Source organism: Nematolebias whitei, chromosome 19 (genome assembly GCF_014905685.2).
Source record: "Nematolebias whitei isolate Nwh7 chromosome 19, NemWhi1, whole genome shotgun sequence".
Lineage (NCBI taxonomy): Eukaryota > Metazoa > Chordata > Actinopteri > Cyprinodontiformes > Rivulidae > Nematolebias > Nematolebias whitei.
This window is the reverse complement of record NC_056516.1, coordinates 22,325,402-22,349,546: the sequence shown is the minus strand read 5'-3', so window position 1 is coordinate 22,349,546 and position 24,145 is coordinate 22,325,402. Positions and strand designations below refer to the sequence as shown.

At 40.4% G+C, this 24,145-nt stretch overlaps 3 protein-coding genes across 3 annotated transcripts; 2 read left to right on the top strand and 1 right to left on the bottom strand.

Annotated features, from left to right (window-relative positions):
- The first annotated feature begins 6,948 nt into the window (after positions 1–6,948).
- LOC119426112 (lactose-binding lectin l-2-like) lies at positions 6,949–7,443 on the top strand. Its single transcript, XM_037693671.1, has one exon. It carries the CDS (start codon positions 6,949–6,951, stop codon positions 7,441–7,443), a length of 495 nt encoding a protein of 164 aa, XP_037549599.1.
- A 2,003-nt stretch (positions 7,444–9,446) lies between these two features.
- Positions 9,447–14,981, top strand: cdca7b (cell division cycle associated 7b). The gene is made up of 10 exons (XM_037693398.1): positions 9,447–9,480; positions 10,874–11,017; positions 11,095–11,195; positions 11,298–11,520; positions 11,633–11,695; positions 12,587–12,766; positions 13,274–13,423; positions 13,506–13,655; positions 13,874–14,010; positions 14,960–14,981. The coding sequence occupies exons 1-10, from the start codon at positions 9,463–9,465 to the stop codon at positions 14,979–14,981; spliced, it is 1,188 nt and encodes a 395-aa protein (XP_037549326.1). The 5' UTR covers positions 9,447–9,462.
- A 2,943-nt stretch (positions 14,982–17,924) lies between these two features.
- On the bottom strand, positions 17,925–23,663 carry sp4 (sp4 transcription factor). The gene is made up of 7 exons (XM_037693475.1): positions 23,482–23,663; positions 23,118–23,188; positions 22,012–22,350; positions 20,721–21,921; positions 20,093–20,291; positions 19,546–19,745; positions 17,925–19,424 (listed from the first exon to the last, which is right to left on the bottom strand). Exons 1-7 carry the CDS (start codon positions 23,486–23,488, stop codon positions 19,168–19,170), a joined length of 2,274 nt encoding a protein of 757 aa, XP_037549403.1. The 5' UTR covers positions 23,489–23,663; the 3' UTR covers positions 17,925–19,167.
- Between the last annotated feature and the right edge of the window lie 482 nt (positions 23,664–24,145).

The window sequence follows — 24,145 nt, the reverse complement described above, 5'->3', positions numbered from 1 at the left end:
TAAAAGACAGCTGATAGTAACATTAACACAGTAACGTGTAGTGAAACAAAATGTTAAAATCAGCAAACGCACAGAAACTCTGTGTTTAATCAAGGGAAATAATTTTGGATTCATTTCAGGTGTCAACACTACAATCTGGATTTTAGGGAGATAAATTCAGATATAGGCCTGCTTCTGTTTCTTTTTTCAAAGTTGATATTACCAACAGTGCAGTCATTGCACAGCTCACTGGAGTTCGTCTCCTCCACCTCTAAGTTTATATCATAAAAAATGATTTGTCTCGGAGACTGTCTGTCTGCGGGGGACCAGGAGGAGGTGCACCAAAAGGCCGCTGCCTCTTCTGACATCACTTAGTGACACTTCCAGCTTTGATTAACTTGAATCTTGCTCCTCTTATCTTCAGTGATAACATATTTGATCTTTTTTTAAATTGAATATTTTGAAAATTATCCTCTTTTTTGAAAATGATGAAAATGCAGGTTTTATTTAAAGAGATCAACATTTAGTTTTTTTTTTATCTGACCTTTCTTTTTGAACACATTTAATCAATCATATCGTGCCAACTGAGGTGAGATGTATATAAAAGATGGTGGTTGGCGATCAGGTACTACTTTGCTCAGCTGAGCAACGGACCTGGATTGGACTCAGATCTACAACATGAAGGAAAATGGACGTGTTCTGATGGTTCTGCAGCTCGATTCTTCCATCGGACTGTAGGGGAACCAAACAACCAAGAAAGATCTGAACACTGTGTGCACACTAACTATCAAGAGGATAAACCGTGGAATGATGTCCCATGTTCTGAAAACTACTCCTCTGTTTGTGCCACCTGCACAGTCTGTCCTTAAAGATGGTTCCACATGTTTAATTCAGCCGGGTCACTGGGTTATGCTGACGTAAATGAAACCTTGTAATAAAGAATCAATCTGCAACTTAATGTGTCTCTATTTGTTAATATCACCTCAAGTTGAGTAGTTTTCCATCTTAGTATTAACATAAACATTTAGCTCCTTCCGATGATGCTTCATGCAGTCATGTGACCATATCTAATCAGGTTTCTGTGAGAAAAACAACAAATGTGACCAGATAAAATAAAATGAGCTCTTTTCAACATACAACACCTGCAAACAGACCCAGAACCTGCAGCGTAGATTACATCCTGTAATAACTGAGGAGAAGAATGCATTATTTTATTACAACCAATCTTCACTAGCTAATTTCTCACATTATTATTTATACTAAAATAATTTTTCACAGACTATTTAAAAAAATTATTAGAACATTAGCATTTTTTTAAATATGCAGCGAAGCATCTGTCTCATGTTCTGGTTCAGCTTCAACATTTCCTGCAAGTATGTTTCCAAACACCTGACCTGCGGTGAAGCCAACCTGGTGTCCATTTACAGTCAGAATGAGCACATTTTTTTTTTTATCAATTCTATGGTCAAGATCTTTGATCCTGCTCAGAGACAAACCTGGATCAGACCCCGATCTCCACGAATGGATGTGATCGGATGACTCTGGAGCGAAATTTTAATTTTGGACTGCAAGGGAACTAAACAACAATCTGAGCACGGTGTGTGTGCACTAGCTTTTCTGCAGCAGCTGGAACAGTTGCACATGTTTGATGAAACAATAAAGCTATAAAAATTCAACCGAGCACTTTTGTTTTTTTTGTTTTACTTTGTTGTTTTACTTTGTTGCTTTACTTTGTTGTTTTACTTGCTGTTTTACTAGTTGTTTTACTTAATAAATTAAATAAGAATGCACTAACGAGAGGTAAACACAGCACACCTGCAGGACAAACAGGAGGCCGAGGAAGAACTGATTACTAGAGGTAGAGCAATAGCAGAGACAGACCACACGAGGGCGCCACAGACTAATGAAACAATCCACAGAGAAAAGACACAAATCCTCCCAAAAACTAATAATTAAATAAAAAACATCCTTCCCTTGTTTGATTAGAGACATACATTGCACATGCATGTAAGGGAATTCTTCATAAATTGGACACAATCCAATTCTTCATGTCAATTAGTCACAAATTTTCCTTATACACTGTCATCACTGTCAGCTCAAGTTAAATGACTCGTAACATTCACTGGTTCACTCTTATTTATCAAACCTTGTAGGGCTGGTCACCTCCATACTTGTTAGTTACTGTACCCAGTGTCTTCATCAGTATTACTTCAGGTCATCCAAATGTCTGTTGTTGAAGGTCCCCAGGACCAATTTGTTTGTCACTGCCTCAAATGACTGATCTACTGCAGAAATGTCACTGCGTTCGTTTCTGTCTCTGCTTTTCAAAGTCACTGGAAAACCTTTAGTTTTATTGCTTAGTGGTGTTGTTTTATTTTGCCTGATTTAATTTATTTTTATGAGTTTGTATTATTGTCTGTTTTTAATGATTATTTCATTTGCTTGTTATTGTTTATGGTGCTTTATGTTTTAGTATTGTTCCCCCACTTTTCCTTTACCCTTTCAAGTGCCTTCTGGCAAGGCCGACACCGTAAATAAGAAACTGATCTTCATGTCCCCCATAATAAAATAGATGGTAAATAAAATAAAATAAAATACAAATATGGATGTCCTTGAAGTTAGGTCTCTGGTCCAAACTCAAGCAGATACATTTACTTCAGTGACAAACATTGACACAGTAACAGCTGAAAAAACTACAGATCTTCTCACATTTAACTTAGTGGAAAAATATTCTGATGGACCAGAGCGCCCTCTACTGGAGACTGTTCAAACTAATCAAAACACCATGACTTGGATTTAAAGCAGGTCTTGACAAACCGTGTTTATTAGAGTTTAGATTTAACATTAAAAACTATTTGAAATAAGAATTTGTAAGAGTGCAATTGGAATACAGATGAGTGTTGCTGCTGAATACAACACCTCAGACTGAAAAAGTATTTCGGATGAAAGACGAAACGTTTCTACTTTTTTTGTTTTGTCTTGTTTTTGGTCTTGGTCTTGACCAGACTTAACTTTTCTAAAATTTTCTACCTGGATTACTGAGCATGCATCAGGATGTTACTGCTATGTTTTACTGGTACTTTAAAATGACAACAAACAAACAAACAGTGAACCAAACTCAGGAGTTGAATCCAACAAGGTTAAGTCGGGTCCTCTGCATGAATTCTTCTTTGTTAAAACGTTTCGTCTTTTATCCAAAATGACTTCTTCAGGCTGAGGAGCTGCAACAAAATCAGTCTTAGCAGCACTTTCTCATAGTAGATCAACCAGTTTGCTGCTGCAGCCAAACTAGTTATTCACATGCAAATGGAGGACCATCAGCGTAACATTTGGTTGTTAGCACCCTGATGGCTGCTTGTTATTCACAGAGGGCTGAGTGACACTAGCAGTAGGGACAGTTGAACATGGAGGCCTCCGCCCGTTTAATGATGGACGGGTTCTCTTCACAAAGATGACTTATAAATAAATAAATAAAGTAAATAAAATCAATTTATAAATAAATAAAGGTTTAAATTTTAAAATCCTGTAAAAAGGAGGAACCCAGGCCAGTGGTCATTCCGTATGTTGAGGGAGTATCAGAGAAACTGAGATGTTTATTTTCTAAACATAAAGGCCCAGTGGCTTTTAAACCCCAAAATACATTACGGCAAAGACTGGTTCATCCCAAAGATCCAGTCCCCTGGCACAAACAGAGTAATGTTGTGTATGCTGTTCAGTGTCAGGAGGGCTGTGATCAGTCTTACATCGGGGAAACTAAACAGCCACTGGCCAAAAGGATGGCCCAGCACAGAAGATCAACATCATCAGGCCAGGACTCTGCTGTCTACACTCATCTCCAGGCCAGCGGTCACTCTTTCAAGGATGAAGATGTTCACATCCTGGACAGAGAGGAACGATGGTTTGAGAGAGGAGTAAAGGAGGCCATCTTTGTGAAAAGAAATCATCCATCATTAAACAGGGGTGGAGGCCTCCGGGTTCAACTGTCCCCCTCTTACAATGCTGTGATTGCTAGTATCACTCAGCCCTCTGTGAACAGTAAACAGCCATAAGTGTGCTAATGATCCATTGTTAGGCTGATGGTCCTTCTTGAGCATGTGATCAGCTGGTTTTGGTTGTCAGCAGCAAACTGGTTGATCCACTCTGAGAAGGTGCTATTTAAGAGACTGAGCTGAATACAGCACCTCAGACTGAGGAAGTCTCTTGGATGAGAGACGAAACGTTTCTACATTTTTTTGCTTTGTTTTGTTTTTTGTTTTTTTGAATGTCCAGAGGACCAGATTGAACTTTTTTTGGATGGAACCAATAACTTTTGCACAATAAACATGAGCAGTTTCAACTTGTCCTAATTTTTTTAAAAAGTTTTTGGGTTGTTTACTATTAACTTAAATCTAATATTGTTAAAATCGATGTACATTTTGCAATCTTTAAAGGACTAGCACTATTGTTCTTGTCTTTCTATGGTTGAAATTATGAAAAAAGAAAACTTTTTTCTTTTTTTTTTACATATTGTTTTAATGAAAAATTGTAATCAGTGTTTTCTTCTGTCTAATAATGTGATTTACAAAAACAATGAAATATTTTGTGAATAAATGCTGTAATAGTGGGTGTTGTTCCTTGTAGATGTAACAATCAAACCCTGTCTGGCCTCAAAGGTTTAACACAATAAAAACATTGGAGTAAAAAGTAGGTTATGGACTTTGTACCAGTTTTGTTCAGTAACTGCACACCAAGCCTTGATTATCTTTTTTTTTACAAGAACAAAATAAAGGCACAGTACCGACATAAAAAGGTTTTATTTGACCTTTAGAACAACGTATTTATGTCAAAGTAAATATATAACTGTAATATAATGTAAAAGATAAAGGAGAGCTTACAGTAACTGATTAAACATTTTAAATGTGTAACATTTTACCAATCAAAGTGTTTGCATTTGATTTTATCTGATGAATGTGTTGATTCTGTCCCAAAAGAAGCAACATAATTAATTGCACTTTAGACAAAAGGTGCATGAATGATAGAGAAATGTACCGTATTTTTCGGACTATAAGGCACACTTTAAATTCTTTAATTTTCTCAAAAATCAACAGTGAACCTTATAATCAGATGCACCTTAGGTATTAATTCTGGTTGTGCTTACTGACCTCGAACCGATTTTACGTGGCACGTCGCTCAAAAATCTGTCAAAATGTTTTAGTTTTCCTTAACGCGCCTTATAATCCGGTGCACCTTACGAATAAAAACAGACCCGCTCATTGATATTGTGCATTCTAGTCCGAAAAATACATATTTATTTTATTATTAACCTTTATTTGATCAGTTAAATCTCATTGAGATCACAGATCTATTTTGCAAGGGAGGTCTAGGCTTGAACAAATGTATAATTTAACTAACCAAGATTCTTGTTTAGGCACAACTTAATTCTGTTCCTTATTAACGCTGGTGAAGATTCTCGGTCATCCAGGACATGGTAAATTCAAAAAAGTTCAAGACAAAAATGATTGGACTTTTATTTTGTAACAGAAGACGTTTTGCTTCTCATCCGAGGAGCTTTCTCGATTCAAAGAACAGAGAGTGTGGGGTTCGAGTTATAAAACTGAGGTAAGATACAGACATATGCAGATTGTCCTCTCACTCCTCACAATAGGGGTTCGTTAGGGTCTTTGTAAATCTGACTCACAGTGGAGCCACTCTGGTCACATGGATGAAATTCCTGATAGATGTGAAAATGACTGGGTATCAGGCCTAAAGCTGCATTATTTAGAAAGTTGAAATCTGAGACCTCCTCCTCTCTCGTTTTACATAAATTTCTTCCTTCACCCCCCCCACCCCCTCTCAAACCATCTGCAAGTCTGCTTATTATAAGCGACTTTGGGCTTGTTTTATTATAAAGTTGCTTGTAAATCTTGTGAGTCACGGTTGCTGTTTTTTGGGCTTGTTTTGAACGTGAAGTTGCTTATTTGGGCTTGACTTTCTTTCTGAGTGAAACTAGTTGATTATCTCCCAGCTCCGCACAATAAAGCAAAAGATGAGTAGTAATAGATAGTTTGTCACTTCCACTCCCCCATTTCCTGTTTATCGCTCCCATCCAAGATGTTGAGGCGACAGGTGCACACATAGACAAATACGTCTGTGGGCGCACACTCCAAATGCTCATACTGTGGCCGACCACTAGGGGGCTTCACTCATGATGTTTTGTTTTTAAAAATGTGTAGAAAACATTACATACGCAAAATGTATTTTTTTATCAGAGCTTAAAAGTATGTTATTCAAAGTGTTTATCATAATTTTGCTGTTTATGTGTAATGTCATCATAAATGTATGTTTATACTGTTTAAAAATGGCCTCTGTTTTTCACAATGAGGTGGGTTGCCAGTTGGGCTCGTTTTCATAGAGCTGGTTGCTTGTTTCTACTGCGAGATCTGGCAACACTAACCTTCTGTCTTCTCGGTCCATAACGTGAACATTCTGGTCCTCAAATGAGTGTCCCTTATCTGTGAGGATAAGGTGAGCTGCAGAGTCTTGTCCTGCAGAGCTGGCTCTCCTGTGTTGAGCCGTGCGTCTGTGAAGCAGCTGTTTGGTTTCTCCAGTATAGAGAAATACGTTCCTTATTAAGTAAACACATTTCTCCAGTTGAGTATCTTGATCATTTTTAAACATCTGTCCATGTTTCATTATGTTGTCAGCAAGGCAACTGGACAGCTGTCAAAACTATTCAATACATTATTAAATTATACATTTGTGGAATTATTCAGGGTAGGCTGATCATTCTTTATCTAATGACTAAATTTGGTGCTGCAGGTGACAAATGAGTCAGTTACCAGATCTCTGACCAATGACATCACAGTAACAAGTCAGACACCCTCTCTGAGGGATATAAAAGAAGCAGCAGGTCAGTGGACTCTGCAGGATTCTTCCCAACATCCATCCCATTATTCAAAGCTCTCAGACTTGGAGACTCTAAACTCCACCATGATGCTGGTCCTCTCTCTGTTGGTTCTGGCTCTGGCTGCTGCGTCTCCTTCAGATGGACAGATGAAGCTTCAACGTGGCAACTGTCCTGAGTCCTGGTTCAGCTTCAGCGGTCGCTGCGTCAAGTATTTTTCTTCACACGTGACCTGGGCTGATGCAGAGCTGCACTGCGTGTCACAGAAGGCCAACCTGGTGTCCATCCACAGTCTGGAAGAACACACTTTTGTCAATTCCCTGATCAAGAACTTTGATCCTGCTCGGAGACAAACCTGGATCGGACTCTCTGATCGCCACAAGGAAAAAAGATGGATGTGGTCTGATGGCTCTGCAGTGAATTTTGTATTTTGGACTGCAGGAGAACCAAACAACCTTCGGAATGCTGAGCACTGTGTGCACACCAGCTTCAAGAGCGAGAAGAAATGGAACGATTGTCCCTGTTCTGGGCGTTATCCGTTTGTTTGTGCCTCCCACAGTAAGTTCTTCTGTGGCAGCTAGAACGGTTGCACAAGTTTGAGCTGTAAAGTTTCAAATGACCACTTTTATGCACATTTGCAGTTAATTCACCAAACTAGATAAATGTGACTTTGGTGTTGCTTCGCAGGAGAAGAATTTTACAACCAGGACAAAAAAATGCAAACAGAGGAAAGTTCACGTCTGTATCAGTGCCTGTGATCCTTGTAAGCTGCTTGTTATCTTGATATTCCTCCATTGTATTATCACCATTTAATAGTTGTAAAATCAAGTATCATGTAACTGCAACCTCTATGTTGTGAAGCATACAGGTCTCGACAGCTCCTGGCTGTAAGATGACTGTTTTTATCACATCTGAGCTCCACTGTGTGTCAGAAAGAGACAGCCTGGTTTCAGTCTTTTATTATTTTATCAATTATTTTTGGGAATATATATGATTGTTTTTGTGAGCACTTTGTAAACTTATATCAGTTAGCCTTTTCTGTGAATCTTACTTACATCCATAGTGACGAAGAACAGAAATCTGTTGAATTTCTGATCAAGAACTTTAATCCCGCTCAGGGATGAACCTGGATTGGACTCACTGTTTACGAGGAAGGAGGATGGATGTGATCTGATGGGTGTAAATATATAGTTTCTCCACACGAATGGATGGATGGCCAGATGATTCACAAGGAATTGGACACTGTGGAAAAACAATAAAATAAGCAAATGCACAGAAATTGTGTTTAGTCAAGGGAAATATAGTTTTAATAATTTCAGGTGACATATTTTTTCCACCCCACACATACCAAAGAAAACAGCTTTGGACATCCAATCATTTCGAATATATGTAGAAATTGTTGAAAAATATAGAAGATGTCAATGAACAAAAGTTTTGTTGTTTTATGTGGTCTTTTTCTTTCTTTCTTTCTTTTTTGCATTAAACATTATTTTTCACAAATCAACTGTGCAATCTGTAAATTAGGGAAATAACGTCTGATAGGCCTGCTACAGTTTCTTATTTCACAGTTGATATCACCAACAACTGCACAACTCACTGGAGTTTGCCGCTCCACTTCGGATTTCATGCTCATGAAAAAATATTATTCATATGAAACTGCATGCATGGCTGTGGAGGACCACGGGAACCATGGCCATCACTGTGTGCACACTGACTTTAAAGAAAATGAAACACAAAATGATGTTTCATGTTCTGCAAACTACCCTTGTCTGTGCAACCCAGATTTCCAATCTCTTTTGATATACAAAAATTCATTTAGTTTAAGTTAACACAAAAGCACAACAAAAGTTCCCTGATAAGACCATTTTTCAAACATCTGTAAACACGTCCAGAATCTGCAGTTTATATTGTCTTGCAATAACAATTGAGAAGGCATTATTTTTTTAACTAGCTAATCATTCTCATTATTCTTTCTATTACAATTATTCTGTTTTTATATTATAATCTATAATGCATTTTTACATGTCTATATTATACATGATTTATGTTTACAACCTATTTCCTACAAATAAGACAGTGAAGACAAAAAAAAAAACTTTATAACCTAAAAAAAAGTGCATAAAAATACTACACTATATTATAATATAATATAATACAAAATAATACAAAATAAGCTGTTTTTTTGTTGTTGTTTTTTTTATTAGGAAGACATTTAAGTTATGAATCCTTCAGCTTGTCCCAGTTACAGCAGACAGCTCTAACCACGCCCACACATTGTTTTAGCGCGAAAAGTTGGACTGAACCATTATCAATATGCAGGGGGAGGACACTTACAAAGCGACTACTGGTAAACGTCGCAGCACCAACAATGCCTAAGTCTACTAGTTATAACTGATTTGTCTAATGTTTTAGATTGTAGAGAAGGCGAGAAGGTTACGGATATAAAACGTGAAAACAATTTTACACAACACCCCCCGACATTGTCTTCCCTGCGGTTGCGACGCTCGACGCTGTGCAGCAGTTGATTTTTTAATGAATCCCTCGTTCGTTTTTGCTAAAACTTTGCTGCTTCTCTGAAATCTCCCGTCAAAACGGACGAAATGGACCTCACGTCAAAGGTAAGGCCTTAAACAGTCCTTTCAAGCATCTCTTTTTTTTTTTTTTCTGTCGGAATTTATGTTCATTCATGAATGAACAAAGACGCCGCTGTTCAACCCTTACAAAACAAACACTTTATTTCACGAGGAGTATCAGTTAGCAAACTATTTAAAAAACAGGCTCTTATGTGTAACAGTTCCTACTGCTTGTGTAAAGTTCATGCCCAATAATCTGTAGTATTTACTTAATATTAATTTCCATGCCATGTATTGATGCCCATCAGTGCTGCAGCTCAAAGAGGTCAAAGGTCATCTCGTTCCTGTAGCTCCCAGAACTTCACTTTTACACCATCAGAAATAAAAGTGTCAGAAATGGCTGTTAGGAGAGCACAGGAGGGTTGTGAACACCAAAATACCAACAAAGGTGTACTAATGTTATATTTCACAACTTATTTCTATTAAAAATATGTTTGGAATTGGATAAGTAACACTTGTTTACTAACGTTACAGGCCACTTTTCCTCTGCAGTGCTCTTACATGTCGTGTTTTATTTTTAATAACTATACAGAGCCCAAAAGAGAGATTGTACATAAATATGTTTATGATTGGATGAGTTATTCTGCTTAATTTTTCTATAAATATATTCTATTGATCAGTGGCCTCTGATCTGGTCTTATTGTATGGAAAACAATTCAGTTCAGTTTATTTATAAAGCACCAAGTCCAACAGAAGTCATTTCAGGGCACTGTACAGAGATATTCATATATTAAAAGTAAGTTAACATTATTTATCTGAGGAGCAGACTGCTTTGAGTTTAACTTCATCATACACTCTCATCTTGAGCAAGCATGAAGGCGACCGTGGGAAGAAAAAACTCCCTCATGAGGAAGAAACCTTTAGCAGAACCAGGCTCAGGACAAGCGTTCATCTGCTTCGACCGTGCCATATTGTCTGCCTGTTAATGTTGGAGTGATACTGTTTAGATTAGATGCACAAAAGAAGTGGGGGGAAAAGAATTATTACTTAGGCCATATAGCTTTAGCACATCTGGAGCATTAAAAATGGAGAAGTAAAGAGACTGAGGACAAAACCAAGGTTAAGTGGCTTTTCCTTTTCCACTTCATCTTGTCACTGGTCTGAAATGTCCCACCAAGTTCTAGTGCAGGAGGTTTGGAGCGATAAGTGACGTCATGGTTTTTACCAGTTAAAACCCAGAAAGATACGTTTTTCTCAGTGACAGTCGGCCTCGATTTTTGTTTGTCCTGGCAGCCTGTCCAGTTGCACAGCTCACACATATTTTCCTTCAGCGTTAAAGGATGTGAACTGATGGACTTGGTCTCCCTCTGGTGTAAAGGTTCAAAACTGGTCTGAAATGTAAAGTTGTGGCTGAAATGCTGAATATGTCTGTCAGCAGGCTCCAACTTTCAAATCCAAGTTCATAACCGCTGAGCTGGCTCATCTGTTCAGTCAGTCAGACAGCGAGGATGAGTTTGAGGGTTTCAGTGAGGACGAGGTGGAGGGGGACAGAAGACGTTGCAGCAAGCGCCTTAAGACAAAGGTATGACACTTTGTTTAATGAAAACATGAGACTGTGAAGCAAATAGGCTTGTTTTTCCACATCTGGGTTCTCTCCAGCAGGCAAATTCAGAGGAGGACAGAGAGGAGGACACAGGCTTCTACTCGGATGGCGAGGAGGCCCCTGCGCCAAAGAGGAGGAGTCTTTTAGTGGCTCTCAGGTGTGTGTCTGTTTATGCATTATTAAACAATCAAGAATTGAGTCACAAAGAAGGTTGCAGGAGTCGTCGTCATTTTTATTACAATTTAAAACTATTTCTCAGGTTTCCAGTGAAAAGACTATCGACTGCTAAACAAGAATTAAACAAGAAAAATATGAAAATGCCTGGGAAAGAGAACTCTCCGTCAGTGAGAGCCAGGGGCAGGAGGATGATTACGCAGGAGGATGATGATGAGGAGGAGGAGGAGGAGGAGAAGATGGACGACATAGAAGAGCCTCAGAGCTTGACAAAACGAAAAAAGAACATCCAAGAGAACAAAGCCATGGTAATAAACTCTCAGCTTTTATTGAATGATATAAATAATTATTGTAAATGCTTTAAATACATCAACTCTTGGACCTTTATATTGTTGACTTGGTTCTTTGGTGGTTTTTCAGCTGGCTAAGCTGTTTGCTGACCTGAGCTCCATGGCTGACCTGACCCTGCCCACCGCCCCTCAGGTGACTACATATCCCCCCCCTTTATAATAAACAACAACTGCTGGAAATGAACTACGCTTAAAGTCAAATTGATTTCAAATTGAATTATGTTTGCTGCATTATTATCACTTAAATTAGGATCTCACAGTAATATGTGAGTAGTAACAGATGAAAATGGAAAATAAACGCACATCGCCTGCTGCCTTTCATGCCAGTTTTAATCTAAGATCATCTTAGGATGAGAAGGGGCAAAGTTATAGCTGTTTTTGGTCAAACCTTATAAATCACATGGGATGTTGTGAGACCTTGGACAACTGTGGCTGAGTGGTTAGAGCAGTCGTCCTTTAATGGGTGAGTTGGGGGTTCAAATCCACCAGCAGTCACATGCTGAAGTGTCCCTGGGCAAGACACTGAACCCCTCATTGCCTCCGATGTGTGTCCCATTAGTGTATGAATGTGATAAAGCTCTGATTATTCTTTGTATAGTTCTAGTAGAGTGCTGTATGAATGGGTAAATGAGGGCACAGATTGTAAAGAGCTTTGAGTAAGCGCTATAGAAGTACAGTCCATTTACCATTTACGTTATGAGATGTGAAAGAGCTCAGAAAATATGTTCAACGTGACTCAGCTACCACCACACCAAATTTAAACCCACTAACTGTAGAATCGACTCGGTCGCAGACAGTTTTGTTTTGGCTAACGTGAACGACCGTCTTGAACTGAAGTGGATTCAAAAGTTAATTTGTTGTAGGTGTGCATGAGAACTTCATTAAAATCCACACGGTGGTTTCTGAATTATTTTCTAACGCCACAGGTGCGTGGACACAGATAAAAGCAGAAACATAATCTCCTTTAGCAGCTAAACATGTACTGTTGTACTCATCCTGTTTTTGCCTTGTGTGTCTTCAAAAGAAGAAACGGGCGTCACAGAAGGCAACACCACAAAAACGCAAGTTCGAGTCCAACGTGGGGTCAGAAAGGAGGAACCCGTCCCGTAAAGCTCGTCCTCCTGAGAACTTTGGAGTGGAGGAACTGGGAGAGCCAGTTATTCGCAGAGGCCCTAAAAGCATAGACATCATGAGGCTGGTGGAGGTATGACGTTACATGCGCTTTATTGTGGCTGCCGTGGAAGTAAAGTTAAAGGGATAGTTCACTTCAAGGAGTTATCTACAACTGATAGAATATTTATTGTTTATAACCTTTCTACAAAATCTCTCTTTAAAAAAGTCCAAATTATTGCTTTAGTATGTGAGGGGCCTACAGGAAACAGATTCTTTTAAATAGATTTTCTATTTCCAAGATATTAAATACATTTATCTGCTTTTATTATGTTCTGCTCAATTTGTTATAGTTAGCTCTTGTAAGAAATATTTAAATAATTTTTTATTTTAGCCCATTTGAAATTTTTAGGAGTTCTCATTCCAGTGATCTGTTCGTTAATGATACAGTTAGGAGTTGTCTAGTCATATTTTAGATGTTGTTAAACAAACAATTATTCTTTTGAGTATTTAAAGAACTTGGTGTGTTGCTAATACCATTTGAACATGTTTTAATGTTTGTAGCCCCCAGTTTGACCTGTAATGTGTTGAAACTGTTCAGGTGGACGAGGAGCTTGTAGGCAAGAGGAGGAGAAAAGGCTACTCTTCCAGGAGGAGTCGTTATGTGGTGAAGTCTGTCGATGAGATCACTCGAGAGGACCTGGACAACGTGGCTTATCGCAGCAAAGACAAGATCTGGGACAAAGAGAATGTGAGTTGTCTCCTCTCGCTCTTATTATTTGTCCTGTGACATGAGCAGACATCCTGAGTTTTTGTTTGTTTGTTTTTCCCAGGGCAGCTCATGTCACCAGTGCAGACAGAAGACTCTGGACACCAAGACAGTGTGCCGCAGTGGTTTCTGTGTAGGGGTCAAAGGTCAGTTCTGCGGCCCGTGCTTGAAGAATCGCTACGGAGAGGACGTGCACACTGTGCTACTCGACCCGGTCAGTGTTAACAGAGTGTATGCACAAGTGCTTGTAGGTGTTGTAAATTTGAGACTGAGCCTTCTTTGAAGACTTAATAAGAGATTAAGAAAAACTAGCTAATGTTGCTGAAATATACAGATTTGAAATCGCAAAACAAATTCTGTTTTTTTAATCAATAAGTTTTACCAAAGTCTCTTCAATACTTGTGAACTTTATGCTTTTTTTTTTTTTTTAAGACGTGGTCATGTCCCATCTGCCGGGGAATGTGTAACTGCAGCCTGTGTCGTAAGAAGGAGGGCCGCTGTGCCACGGGGATCCTGGTGGGCTTGGCCCGCTACAAAGGTCATGATAACGTCCACGAGTATTTGGAAAGGTGGGTTTCCTGTCTGTCAGCTATAGGGATGCAGCCAAACTGAAAGTGCTATGATGTGGTTTAAATCCTATTTATCTGATAGATTCCAGTTTGTAATGTTCTTCATACAGCAAAGTTAGTCATGGAGTTCCTCAGGGTTCAGTGCTTGGACCAATACTCTTTACCTTCTACCGGTATACGTTTCCATTAGGTAATGTTATTAAACAGCATGGGATAAATTTTCATTGTTATGCTGATGATACACAGTTATATTTGTCCATGAAACCCCATAAATCTAACTGGTTATTTAGACTACAAGCATGTCTTAAAGACTTAAAAACCTGGATGAAACTAAGTTTTCTGTTTTTAAACTCGGACAAGACTGTTTTGGTTTTTGGACCTGAGCATTTTAGGAATAAATTTTGCAGTTTTTCGCCCTCCTTGGATGGAATTAATCTAGCCTTCAGCTCTAATGTTAAAGATAAAGTTATTAACTTTTTATGTAGATGAATGTTTCTGTTCAGTGCCCTGAGATGATTTCTGTTGTGACTTGGTACTATATAAATAAACTGAATTGAATGTGAAAACAATACGCACAATTTTGTATATCTTGTGACGGTTCCCGTATTTACATTTCTGGTAATTTGCTGTATGCACAATTGACATGAAAAAGGCTTAAATTTAGTTTCACTGTGAGAAAACATTAAGATATCTCTAAGTTTGTGGTTATAAAGTTCATATCTAGTCTGATTATAAGCTGGTTTACCACTTTTCAGTGTTCATGTTAATATGAGAGTATCTTTAGGTTTGGATACATATATTGCTCTTTTAAAGATCTCGTTTAGACTCTGGAAAAAATTGCAAAGTGCATTTTATTAAAGTGATTGTCGTTTTATTTATAAACCAAGGGCTCATGAAGTTGCAGCTCTAATAAGGAGGTGAACTCATGTCCTGCGTCTCTGTGTTACAGTATTCAGAAACAGCTGCAGTGAAGTCCGGACGTCCTAAACACTTGATACCTGCAGGGGTTGTGATGCTCCACAGTACTGTACAAATCATTTTACTGCACATTGTTTTTAGATTTAGACTTACTGCACCCAGTTTTTTATTCTAAGACATGTACACGGTTCATGTTTTAAATAGAAATGTTCTGTATAGCCTGGTTTAGGGGCTGCATAAGATGCAGGAGTATTTTTGTTGTTCTAGCCAGTACTCTGTTGAGCTGTGCATTTTTTTTATGTACATTCAGACAAATTTAATTCTGAATGTGTTTAGAAACTGTTTTCTACACAAGCTTAAAAACAAAAGAACTTTGCAGCGGTCTTATTGGTGTACTGTATATTTGAATAAAGGCATGCATAAATAAAATACTCTTTGTTTTTTAGTAATATATGTCCAGATGAAGAGTTAAAGCCAGATATTTACATACACTGCATAAAAGTACTACTGTTTTTGGTTTGGATGTTGACCTCTTTACTTCCTGTTTGCTTCAAGTAAAACATCCATATCATTGTCTCTTATGGATCATTTGACACGTTTGCTGAGGAAACAGAAGGATCACAATTTAACTCATTTTGCAAATTTGTCGTGTTTATTATTAGAAGACACGGCTTGTTTTCAAGCTGCTGTGTGCGTGTCATTAACCAGATGATCACTGTTCTAGTTGATTTTTAAAGTAAACTTTTCTGAATAAAAAGATAAAATATGTCAGCCCACTTGTTTACAGCCTGATTTCTGAGGTTCAAATTTTTCTGACACAAAATTCAATGTCAAAGTATCAATTTTCTCAAGATTTTCTCTTTTTGAAGTGCTTCAAAGGAAGGACACGAGCTTTATGCTACGTGATCTCTTTGTAAACTTGACTGGCCCGTCGTTGAACTCGAGTTCCTGCTGCGTTTAAAAAAAAAATCATGTTTTCTAAAGTTTTTCTGTTTTTGAAGAAACGGGCGTAAAGTTTAAATTTGTGATGGATTTGATTCCTTTTTAGGTTTTACATGCAAACACCAGAAATTTAACTCACTGTATTGTCAAGTGTTAAGCAGGCAAAGCATGTTCAGTTTGTTTTTTTAATTTTTATTTTTTATTTGACGTAACACATTTGTACAAACCAGTTTTAAAAATATCAATAAACTGGAGCCTTTAAGGCTAACCTGGCAAAAAACCCATTATCAAATGTCATGGAGACGGACAAACATCTTTTAGAAAAAGATTTACAAATGAGATGTCACTACAAAATAGAAAAGAAAGGAAAAACATTAGTTGTCACACAAAAAGATTTAAAAACATCTAGTCGTTTGGTATCAACCCCTTTTTCAGATTAAGACAACAGTATTTTTTTTATTATTTTGCTTTCTTCTTTTTGTTTTTCCTCCAAAAACATGGCGCAGAAAGGGAGAAAAAAAAATGAAATGAAGAGCAACAATCGGGCGCAACGAAGATTCAAACAGAAAAATAAAAAGCAGCGCTACGACGAACCGAAACATGCTGTACACAAGAATCAACGCACAAATACGAGTCCAAACCTTACAAATCAATGATAAATAATAAATTAGTCACACACAGTGGGGTCCTGTGTTTGAACTCTCAGAGAGCGAGGCTTAAAAAGAAATTGGTTAAATTCTATAAAATGAGCGTAGATTTAAATAAAAAAGAAACTTACGCACTGAACTAACACGGAGCAACATCACCGGAAAATATTATTATATCCACATAGCTGAACAGCCCGACTCTTGCTGCTCTCTGCACTTTTTTAAATTTATTTTTTTTAACTGCTCGTGCTTTGGCCCTTCTTTGCCCCTTCACCTCCATCGGTAGATAACTGCTTTATTTGGACGATGGAGTTGAATCAGCCACACGGCAGGTTAGAGGTGAGATCCTCACCGAAGCACAAGCAGCATTAAAAAGATCAGATCTTTTCAAGTGTGGTTCTGTGGAAGGCTTATGAACAGTTAACATCTTACTTGTAGAGGGATCTTGGAACATCCTCAATTTGGAGAAATGGTTTATTTTTAACTGGATTTATGAACTAATGGTTAGACTGAAATGGATTGCTGCCATCCTAAAACAACTCCAACCTCAAAATATTTACTTTTACACCAGTACATATTTCACAATACAGACAGAAATATATTTTAAGTTTCCTAGGCTGCAACGTAAGTGCAGCTAGCTGCCACTAATGCTAATAGAATAAAAACCTGAAAAATTGTTATAAATTAAAGTCCTAACTTTCCTGGAAGGAACTCGTATTGCTCATCATCTTTCATTCCAGAGTTTTAGAGAAAATCTTACGTTGAAACATGGAGTTGTAGATGTATTGGTCAAAACTTTGAAAATAAAGTTATACACAATCGCATGATGTCACGCTCAAAGACAAAAAAAAAAAAACTATGAAAAAACCTAGTTTAAGCCCAGTTCTTGTAAAATTAATGCGGTTATAGCCCTTTTTGTGTTTTGTGAAGTTATAAGGCTGCTTGTCAGCTTTCATTGGGTTGGCTCCTAAAGTTAATCAGTGGTAGATGTAGAATAAATAACTTCCTGAAAGTTTCATAAAGTTTGTCGTGTGGTTAGAGATATTTTGCTAACAAAGCAGAGTTTAAACAATTATTTCACAATCTTTGCAGTCAGAATGTGTCGGATCAGTCTCGGCTTCTTCCATCTGTGAAACTGACTGAGTTATAGGTATTTTTGTGTTAGATAAGATTGCTTTTCTGTGGTGGCCATCTTGAATTTGGTTGTCTCCAGAAGTCAATAGTAAGTGTGAATGATTACTTTCAGAAAGTTTTGTTAAAATCCACTTGGTGATTGAGATATTTTGCTAACAATACAGACTAACAGACACAGGAACGTACATAACCACGCAAAACTGACCAATGAAAAGGTTTATAAATCAGCATCCATGTGAACTGCTTCAAAATATTTTGAGATTTGGATTATTTTAGGATGACAGCAATTTAATTTGATCTTAAGTTCAAAATAACCGCTAACTCGTCAATTTGTTTAGAATAAAACTTCTGTTTCTCCAAACTGAGCTCATCCCAAGAGGCATCTACAACAGGTAAGATATTTTTAACCGTTCCAGAAAACCCTACTTTAAAGTATCAGATTTATCGCTTTAAGGAACGTAAGCGACCGTGCTGCCATCTGACAAAGCGGTTGTTCCTTCTACCATCTGGAGCGACTTGATATTAAACAAATCAACGTATGGCGCAGCTTGGATGTTGAAGCCACTCTGTGGTAACTGCAAAGCAACCAGGTTTGTCCAAACGACAGCACTACTTCCTGAATCCAGGAACAAACTGGCTTGTTTCACCAACAAAGAAAATCCCCCTTAATGTAAACATGGTTCCACTAAGATTGTCATCATAGTATTGCTTTCACGTCACAAAGTTGCAGAAAGCTAGATTGTTTTTTTGTTTGTTTTTAGTCTCTATAGAAACCTTATTTTTTCTAATGGCCTTTGTGCCTCAATAGGAATGCATTATTTATAAATCTTTTTATATGTGCTTGTTTTCTACTCTTCTCTTAAGAATTTCCCTCCCCATCGATCCTCTTCAAGAGTTTGTCGACTAATCAAATGAATCAACACTTGAAACTCCTCTGAGGACTAAACCTGAACCAAAAATAAAATTTTAGGTAGATCCTGAGCGGGACAGCGTGGGAGTACAAACACAATCGTTCCATTTACAAACGCACACACACACGTCCCAAAGCTGCCCCAGCTCTGCCGCTTCTCTACAACCATCCTGTACCGTGATTGACCTCAGCACTGTCTGACAGGTATGAAACAGGAACACAGCTTTGTGCATAGAGTTAGAATCTGTTAGGAAATGCCTCTTGGTGTTGGATGGTTTTCGATTTGCCAGGTCCCCCTGTCTTGTGCTCATCGACTTACATTCCTCCCCCCACTGCACACGGAAATTTCATAGATTAATTTTATAAATGCCAAACTAATCTCTTCATACAGTCTTAAGTTTTTGTTATATGTAAATTTATTTTTCCTTAGATTGTAATTATATTTTTTCATATTCATTACATGTTCTCGTCTCCTTTCTGCATCTTTTATGAGTGAAGAATTTTGTAAATTCATGTAAAATAATAATAAATTAAAAAAAAAAAAAAAACCTTACAGTCCCTGCAAAACCCTCCAGTCAACAAAGAGGAGGTTGGCCTTCGATTTGTCTATTCAAACTCCTCTTCCTCCAGGTGATTGGAGGTGGTGGGCGTGGCAGGTTCGGAGTCCCGAGTCAGGGTTCCCACGGAGACGATCTGCGGGGAGTCGGGCAGGCCCTCGGGGGCGTCTTCCTCCAAGTCGTCAGTGGTAATGATTGCCACGGCGGCGCCGCTCTTTTTGTTCTGATGGGTCTTGATGTGCTTCGAGAGGTGGTCGCTGCGCATGAAGCGCTTGGAGCATTCGGGGCATTCAAAGCGCTTTTCCCCTGGAGGTCAGAAGATTTAAAAATTTTTAATTCAAATACAGCCACAAATAATCAAACGGAGGAAATGCTTCATGTGTTCTCAGTCAGATCATCTGCAGCCGTGTTTGTATGCTTTTCCAACCTGTGTGTGTTCTCCGGTGTCTCTGCAGCTCGTCGCTCCGGGTGAACCTCTTGCCACAGAAGATCCAGTTACAGACAAACGGCCTCTCGCCAGTGTGCCAGCGCAGGTGGGCCCTCAGGTGGGAGGTCTTTCCGTACACCTTCCCGCAGCCCTCCATGTGGCAGATGTGTTGCTTTTTCTTTGTGGGGTCTCCGCTGTTCCTGTAACGCACACCTCATTTTGTTAGGAGGAAACTAGAGGATGTAACACAAATGGGGGGAGGGGGGGTTCTCCATGTAAACATCTCAGTTTGTCACTTTTAGTGAAAACAGTCAAAAGAACTTGATTTTTGAGGGAACTTCAACGAGCCTTCAGTTTGAAGCTGGGCCTTCAAAATGTGGCTTTTTCATTTAAAGATCAAAATAACATTTTGGAATATTTTTCAAAACTGCACACTTGTGTACATTTCTCCCATTTAAAATGCAACACAACTACGAGTGTTTTAAATGATCAGATATTAAAACCAGGTCTCCATCTGTGCATTTTAGTGTGTTATTCTAATCTGTACCTTCCTTCTCCATCCCTGCAATTTGGACAAGAGCAGGCGACGCGTCTGAGCCTCTTGCTGGGCAGCCCCTCTTGGTCTGAAGAACTCTGAACAGAGCCCAGCTGGTCTGGACTCAGTGATGAACTTGAAGCCACATTGCCAACGGTGACAGTCACAGGAGAAGACTGAACTTTGACCCCGTCTTGACCATGTGGTTGACCTAAAGGATGAATAAAATAACTATAAATAAAGAGTAAAAAAAATATATATATCCATCGTGTCTGTGGGCAAGTCTGCAAAAACACTACAGTGGAGGAAGCTAGAAAGACCATAGAAAGCTTCTAGTTTCATTCATTCAACCTTTATTTATACAGGTTAACTCCAGTGAGCTTCGGGACTCATTTACAAGAGGGACCTGTACCCTAGCACCAGGATTATTTGAACAGAAAGGAACAGAACATAATCGTGTAGTTCAGCTTTGAATAGCAACTGTGAGAACTGTTACAGTACTCAAAATATGAAGGTTGTAGCATTTCAACTGAAAACAACCGAATTCACACAACCACGTTGCATGTATTGCATTTGAACGTCAAATGATCCAATGAATAATTACTTTGTAAACATTAATATAAATACTTTATGTGCCTACCCTGTAGACCGGTGATGGTTACAGGTACACCCTGTACCTGAACTCCAGCTGTGCCCAGTCCTGCGATGCTGACCGTCTGCACTCCTGAGCCTGGGTTAATCTGAGCTGCACTCAGCGTCAGCGGAGTTCCACTCAGGGAGACCAGCCCTCCACTCCCCGCTGCCGTCCCACCGGCCACAGGGGTCAAAGTTAGCTGCTGTGGTACGGTTGTCCCCAGACCTCCCTGCAGGGAGACCCCTCCAGGCAGCTGAAGAGTCTGCCAGGTGATCTGGCCAGAGGGTGACATGGTCGGAGCACGAATAAGAACCTGGGCTGGGTTCTGGAAGGCCTGAATCTGCTGCAGGGTTTGTCCTGGGGCCAGCTGGAGTGTCTGAATATGTTGGGGCTGCTGCTGGCCCTGTGTCTGACCCTGGCTCTGAGGTTGCAGCTGGATCTGCTGTACCAACTGGTGCCCCACCTGGCCCACGATCACCTGTTGGATGGTTCCTGCTGAGTCTGACTGGCTCTGGAGCCCATTTGCCTGGTTCTGGCTCTGAGAGTCAGCTTCACTGGTCTGAGCTTTGGGGTCAGCTGATCCACCTTCTTGTCCAGCAGAAACCACCTGAACCCCCTCAGTCGCTGCGTCACCTTCAGCTGCGGTCAGCGTTGATCCAGTCGCAGCTGGAACAGAAGCCCCTCCCGACACTGCTGTTGTTACCAGCTGGTTGCCATTAGCAACGGAAAATGTGCCATCTGCTGATTGGATAAGCTGCACAGCCCCGCCCCCTCCCACATTGTTGATCACAGGCAAAGCCAGGGTCATGCCACCAAGGTTTATGGGGACCGTGGTCATCACTGAGGTCTGGGAGCCTTGCAGCGCCTGCAGCTGAAGTGGGAACGACTGTGCAGGACGGATCTGCAGTGGGACTGTCTGATTGGCTGTGCTTGGTAGAATAGTCTGCTGATTGGCTGGTTGGAGGATAGCCTGGGTCTGGCCTGAGTTTGGGGTCTGGATAAGCTGAACCTGCTCAGACAGAGCTCCGATGGAGGCCGGCTGGGGGTTGATATGAATCTGCTGTCCGTCTGCAGTTTGCAGGTGGGGGATAACCTGATACTGTACACCACCTCCAGCATTGGGCAGGTTCTGCACCTGGATGATCTGGAATTGCTGCTGCGGCGGCTGACTGGCTGGAATGCTGTTGATCCCACCTGCTGCCTTCAACTGCCAAAAAGCAAAAGAACAGAACTATATGTGAGTGGACAAAAAAAAAAAAGAATTGCCCAGCTCTGACGTTTAACAAATCTCATTCACCTTGCGCCCACCAGGAGAGCTGTCATTGGCCAGAGTGGTGGCCACGGTCACAGCAACAGGTTGACTGGCGTTCTCCTTGGCCATGGTAGGAGCTGCGGCGATGATCTGCCAGCCGTTGCCCGTAAACTGAGCCGGGACCAGTTCTAGCTGCTGAGGCACCAGGGCCTGACCCCCAGCGGCGTCCACCAATATTTGTCCCTGAAGCTGACCTGCCTGCAGCTGAATCTGACCAGCCTGGACCTGGATCTGCTGGGCCTGGGCTCCCTCCGCTCCCCCCTGCCCTCCGATCTTACTGCAGGTGGCTGCTAGCAGAGCCAACGGAGAGGGCTGCGAGGAATCCTGCAAGAGGAGTGACAAAGGGTCACACAGAACATATAGACACAAAAACAGCTACATCGTGAAAACATTTAAAAAAGAAGGGCAGTTATTTTACAAACAGTTCCACATTTAACAAATTGAAATGAAAGATGATCATTTCTTTAAAGAATGAGGGGTGGGGAAAAACATGACAGAGAAAAAGGAAACACAGTAAGCCCAGAGACAGAGAGCTGTCAGTGGAAGTGGGTGGTATTACAGGAAGTGAGTGGGTGGGCGTGTGAGAACCACATTTCTCTTCTCAGAACACTAGAAGAAAAAAAGCCGCCTTCTCTCTCTGCTCCTTTGTAAAAGAACTAGGTCGCAGGCAAATTTTGAACACTACACACCTTTTGACACTTTAAAAAAAAGCCTCCGAGCACGGGACACACCAGACACTTGACAACGACAAAAGGTTGCAACAGAATAAATGAAGTGGCTAAAAATGATCAAGTTGCAGAACCAAAAACGGGAGATATATTTTTTAAACATATCCATGAATTTGATCTTAATTCAAACAGACAACACAAAAGTACAGCTGCTGGAGTGTGACAGTCATATAAGCGTATTCATGAGGCTTTGGGTTGGATTTTAGCAGGACTGCACAGAAGCAGGAAGTGAAATTCACCAGAGAAACGCCCCCAGAGGTGTCTGGCTGGCTGCTTGGGAGGGAGGGAGGACATTTTTGGCCTACAGGCAAGTCAGAAACTAATGAACTACAATAAACTTGTTTATTTATTTATCCATTTTACCTGCGATCCAGAACTTTTACCCCGTTTAGATGCTTTCCCTCCTTCAGTTCCAGCTGATTCCTTCTTGGAGTCTGTGGAAAAATAAAAAAAGTACAAATTCAGAATATTTCTCTGATGAATCCTAGCCACATGAGTATTTTATGCCAAGTCCCTAGATACGATAAGCAAGCGCAATGTCGGTGCTGTGGAGTGTAAATAAAATGAGAGCATAAAGCAGGTTCAGCAAAACAAAGGTGATCAATAAAGACAGAAGAGAAACCAGTAACCTCATCATCGATATCAAAGAAGGGGGCATGGAGCCTCCTATCTGTCAGACCGATAGAGAAAGAGAGGGGTGGAGACGGACAGGGGGGAGGGTACTTACCACTCATAACGCATTAATATACCGAGAGGGAGAGGGTGTAGTTCACGGTAGAAGGCCGGCCGGGTACGGAGGCGGAGGACGGCCTATATGTTCGGCTCTGGGCCGTAGCGGATCTGCTCGTTTGACGAAACCACCCACCCAGCCAGGAAGGGCGGTGCCAAGCGCGTTTACAAACGAGCAGCCCTCCAAAATAACGGAAACAGCGGAGAGCGAGCTAACCGTCCTCGCTCTGTCGGACTCCTCGCGGCCCTTTCCTGCGTCTCCTTCGCCCGGAAAGACAGTCCATAAACGAGCTAATTTGTGTCCGTCAGAGCGATATCCACAGAGAAGTTGGCAGTGTGTGACCGTAGAGGCCCACCCACTTCCATTTAAGCATCCAGGACAACACCCTCCTCGCTTTGCTCCTGCCTGTCACCGCCGCTTCTCCCCCTCGACACACGACGCGGAGACGCCTCGTCGCCGTCCGTCGCGCGCCGAAACCGAGCCGTCACCTTAGTTTGTATTTTACGCGTATTCCGTTTTTATTCGTGCACAACTGGTTTTTCTTTTAAAGAGAGATTCGTGGAGATAGCTGTGGCTTTTGTGGGCGGATGCGCTCCTCCCACATATTCAGATTGGACGACGAGGCTCGGAGTGCGAGGGTCGAGATGGGAGTTGTATTTTG

Coding starts and splice junctions, on each gene's coding strand:
- LOC119426112 (XM_037693671.1), top strand. CDS start 6,949: ATGATGCTGGTCCTCTCTCTGTTGGTTCTGGCTCTGGCTGCTGCGTCT.
- cdca7b (XM_037693398.1), top strand. Junction 11,018..11,094: donor GCAAGCGCCTTAAGACAAAG/GTATGACACTTT, acceptor GGTTCTCTCCAG/CAGGCAAATTCAGAGGAGGA. Junction 14,011..14,959: donor GTCCACGAGTATTTGGAAAG/GTGGGTTTCCTG, acceptor TCTGTGTTACAG/TATTCAGAAACAGCTGCAGT.
- sp4 (XM_037693475.1), bottom strand. Junction 22,351..23,117: donor GTAAAAGTTCTGGATCGCAG/GTAAAATGGATA, acceptor CTCCTCTTGCAG/GATTCCTCGCAGCCCTCTCC. Junction 20,292..20,720: donor AACCATCACCGGTCTACAGG/GTAGGCACATAA, acceptor TTCATCCTTTAG/GTCAACCACATGGTCAAGAC.